Below are 3,138 nucleotides of genomic sequence, written 5' to 3'. Positions count from 1 at the left end.
CTTGAGGCGCGTTGGTAGACTCCCTTTGTACTTCAGCACTTTGGTTAGAAAGGCTTCTTCCAGGCTGTAGTCAAAGGTACAGCCGACCTCGACAATGAACACCTCTCTATGGTTTTCATTTACAACAATGACATCAGGGGTGCCTGTGACAGCCTGTCAGCTGGTCAGTCAATCCTGCTCCACTTGTGTACAATAGAAAAATCACACCTGTGTGAACTGAGTGGTGCAATTCCTCCCCCCCCCCACACCCCCCTCTCTCTCTGTCTCTCTCTCTCATTAGCAGCCACAGCAATACCCCTCTCTCTGTTTCTGGTGCCCCCTACTGGTATAAATACGTAACATACTCGTGCTCACGTGCACACACACACACAGGTACACAGGTACACAGGTACACGGACATTGCTGCTTGTAGGAGTGGTTGCACCACTCAAAAACAGGGTGAGGATAAAGCCTACGACAGCTCCCGACCTGACGTGATATTTGTCCTGGTGCATGTTCAAGTTCAAGGTTTTTGCGGAAATAATAAAAGCAGAAAGTTCCGGCGTACACCCATATTTGGGCGTACGCCATGTTGATAAATGAGGGCCATAGTGTCTATATTACGTCATGATGACGTACGATGATAAGAGCACCCCTCACTTCACATATATACAGCTTTCGTACCCAAAAAGAATGACGTCATCTTGTCCCCCACATGTCTCATATTTGCCATTGACAATGAAAGGAGAAATTGGGTCAAAATGTCCACAAAACAAACATTAAATTCCATTGACAATGAAGGGAAGGTTTACGTCATCTTGTCCCACACATCCAATATTTGCCATCGACGATGAAAGGAGAAATTAAGTCAAATGTCCAACCAAATATGACGTAAGGTTGTGCAACAGGCATTCTGATTGGCCAGTATGATGCATGATGATGTACAGAGCGCCACCTCACTTCACACGGGTGAAGAAACAGGACCGCTGGCCAACAACCAACTCTGAATAACAATGCTGGCTCTCTTCTCGTCTTTGTACTAATGATTCTGATTCTGCATCCTTAAAACATTACAGGGGCACTGTTAAGGGTGACGTAACAATTACATAATCAACATGTCATCATTACGTCATCTCCTTGTCTATATTAACTGCTGCAGGGGAGCGTTTCCTTTCTGCATTGTAACTTGTGCAGGAATGGCCAGATGGATCTTTGATGGAGTTTGGCGGTTTAGTAGAAGAAAGCCCCGGAAAGCCATCGTTCTAATAAGTGCTTTACTGGGGACCATCCTTCTGAGTGCTTTCCTGCTGCTTTACCAGCGTGAATACCCTCCCCTGCCGTACTCGCCGCCGATAATGCCTGAGGTTTTCCTGCCGTACCCTCCGCCGATGATGGCCGAGGAGTACCGGCCGGTCTGCTCGGCCCTCATGCGCGGAGAGCTCGTGGGCACGAAAGACGAGATCGCTCGACTTCTACCGCCTCAGGAGAGGCTATCGGAGGAGTTTTATCGCAGCGCGACAAAGGACTGCCAAGCATACAAGGTCACGAGAGGCTTCGTCGCGGCGCCGCTCAGCGCAGCAGAGCGAGACTTCCCCGTCGCCTACTCCATGGCCGTTCACGGTGACGTGGAGATGTTCGAGCGGCTCCTGCGCGCCGTGTACCACCCGCAGAACGTCTACTGCGTGCATCTGGACCGGAAGTCGGCGGAGGGGTTCCAGGAAGCCGTGAGGGCGATCGTGTCCTGTTTCCCCAACGTGTTCGTCGCCAGCAAACTAGAACGAGTGTCCTGGGGAACCTGGTCGATGACGCAGGCCCATTTGAACTGCATGGACGACCTGCTGAAGTCACCCGTCCAGTGGCGGTACCTGCTCAACACGTGCGGCGCGGACCTCCCCATCAAGACCAACGCGGAAATGGTCCGGGCGCTGAAGGGGCTCAACGGGCAGAACAGTTTGGAGTCCCAGGACGTGCCGGACGCCAAGAAGGTCCGCTGGCAGTACCATCACCAAGTCAACGATGACAACGATTACATCGATACCTTCGCCAGAACGGGAATCAGGAAGACGCCCCCACCAATCCCCATGTTCTCCGGCAGCAATTACTTTGTGGTCACCAGAGAGTTTGTGAAACACGTGCTGGAGAGCCAAGAGGCTCAGGACTTCATGGAGTGGAGCAAGGACACGGAGTGCCCCGAAGAACACTTCTGGGCCAGTCTGAACCGGCTGAGCTCCGTGCCCGGGTCGGAGCCGGCCCACAGCAAGTACCACCGCTCTGACGTGACCGCCATCGCTCGCCTGGTTCACTGGGAGGGTCATAAGGGCGATGTACCCGCCCCGTACCCTCCATGCACGTCGACGCTCAGAAGAGACGTGTGTGTGTACGGGAGCGGCGACCTCCGCTGGTTGTTTCGACCCCTGCACCAACAGCTCATGGCGAACAAGTTTGATCCACAGGTGGACGACACTGCCATCAGATGTGTCGAGGCGATTATCCGTTTCAAAGCGTTGAATGCAGTGGTGGCCCGTCCATAGGGGGCGCTGGTTCCCCCTATGGTTTTATAGTCTATAGAGCACCGAAGTCTGACATGTAGGAACACAAAGATACCAAGAATGTACGGCCACCAAAATGGTACCAAAATCTCGCCTGGCCCCTGGACTATTGGGCCTGGCCCCTGGACTATTGGGCCCGGCCCCTGGACTATTGGGCCCGGCCCCTGGACTATTGGGCCTGGCCCCTGGACTATTGGGCCCGGCCCCTGGACTATTGGGCCTGGCCCCTGGACTATTGGGCCCGGCCCCTGGACTATTGGGCCTGGCCCCTGGACTATTGGGCCCGGCCTGCATGCTGAAAGGTGGATTGTCACAAATAATATAAAAACGTAATTTGATGCAAGTTGATTTGCGGGAGGGGGTCAGGGCATTCCACACTTGGGTGGCAGTGCTGTAGAAGGAGAATTGACCCATATTTGTTTTGAATGTGGGGCCGGTACCAGATCATTGTTATATCACTCCCTCTGGTATTGTGGCTGCGCCGGGTGTCGCTCACTTTTCTGAGGTAGTTAGTCAGGCATTGAGGGTACCGAGGGCATTGAGGGTACCGAGGGCATTGAGGGTACCGAGGGCATTGAGGGTACCGAGGGCATTGAGGGTACCGAGGGCA

The 3,138-nt window shown here is 53.6% G+C and overlaps 1 protein-coding gene across 1 annotated transcript; it reads left to right on the top strand.

Annotated features, from left to right (window-relative positions):
* Positions 1 to 1,175: 1,175 nt before the first annotated feature.
* Positions 1,176 to 2,510, top strand: LOC308317055 (beta-1,3-galactosyl-O-glycosyl-glycoprotein beta-1,6-N-acetylglucosaminyltransferase 3-like; the record flags this gene model as incomplete). The annotated part of the gene is made up of 1 exon (XM_080765846.1): positions 1,176 to 2,510. The coding sequence occupies one exon, from the start codon at positions 1,176 to 1,178 to the stop codon at positions 2,508 to 2,510; it is 1,335 nt and encodes a 444-aa protein (XP_080621972.1).
* Between the last annotated feature and the right edge of the window lie 628 nt (positions 2,511 to 3,138).

Source organism: Protomyctophum bolini (genome assembly GCF_963924005.1).
Source record: "Protomyctophum bolini genome assembly, chromosome: 6".
Taxonomy (NCBI): Eukaryota; Metazoa; Chordata; class Actinopteri; order Myctophiformes; family Myctophidae; genus Protomyctophum; species Protomyctophum bolini.
Note: the sequence above shows the minus strand (reverse complement) of the source record. Positions and strands in the feature narration are given on the sequence as shown.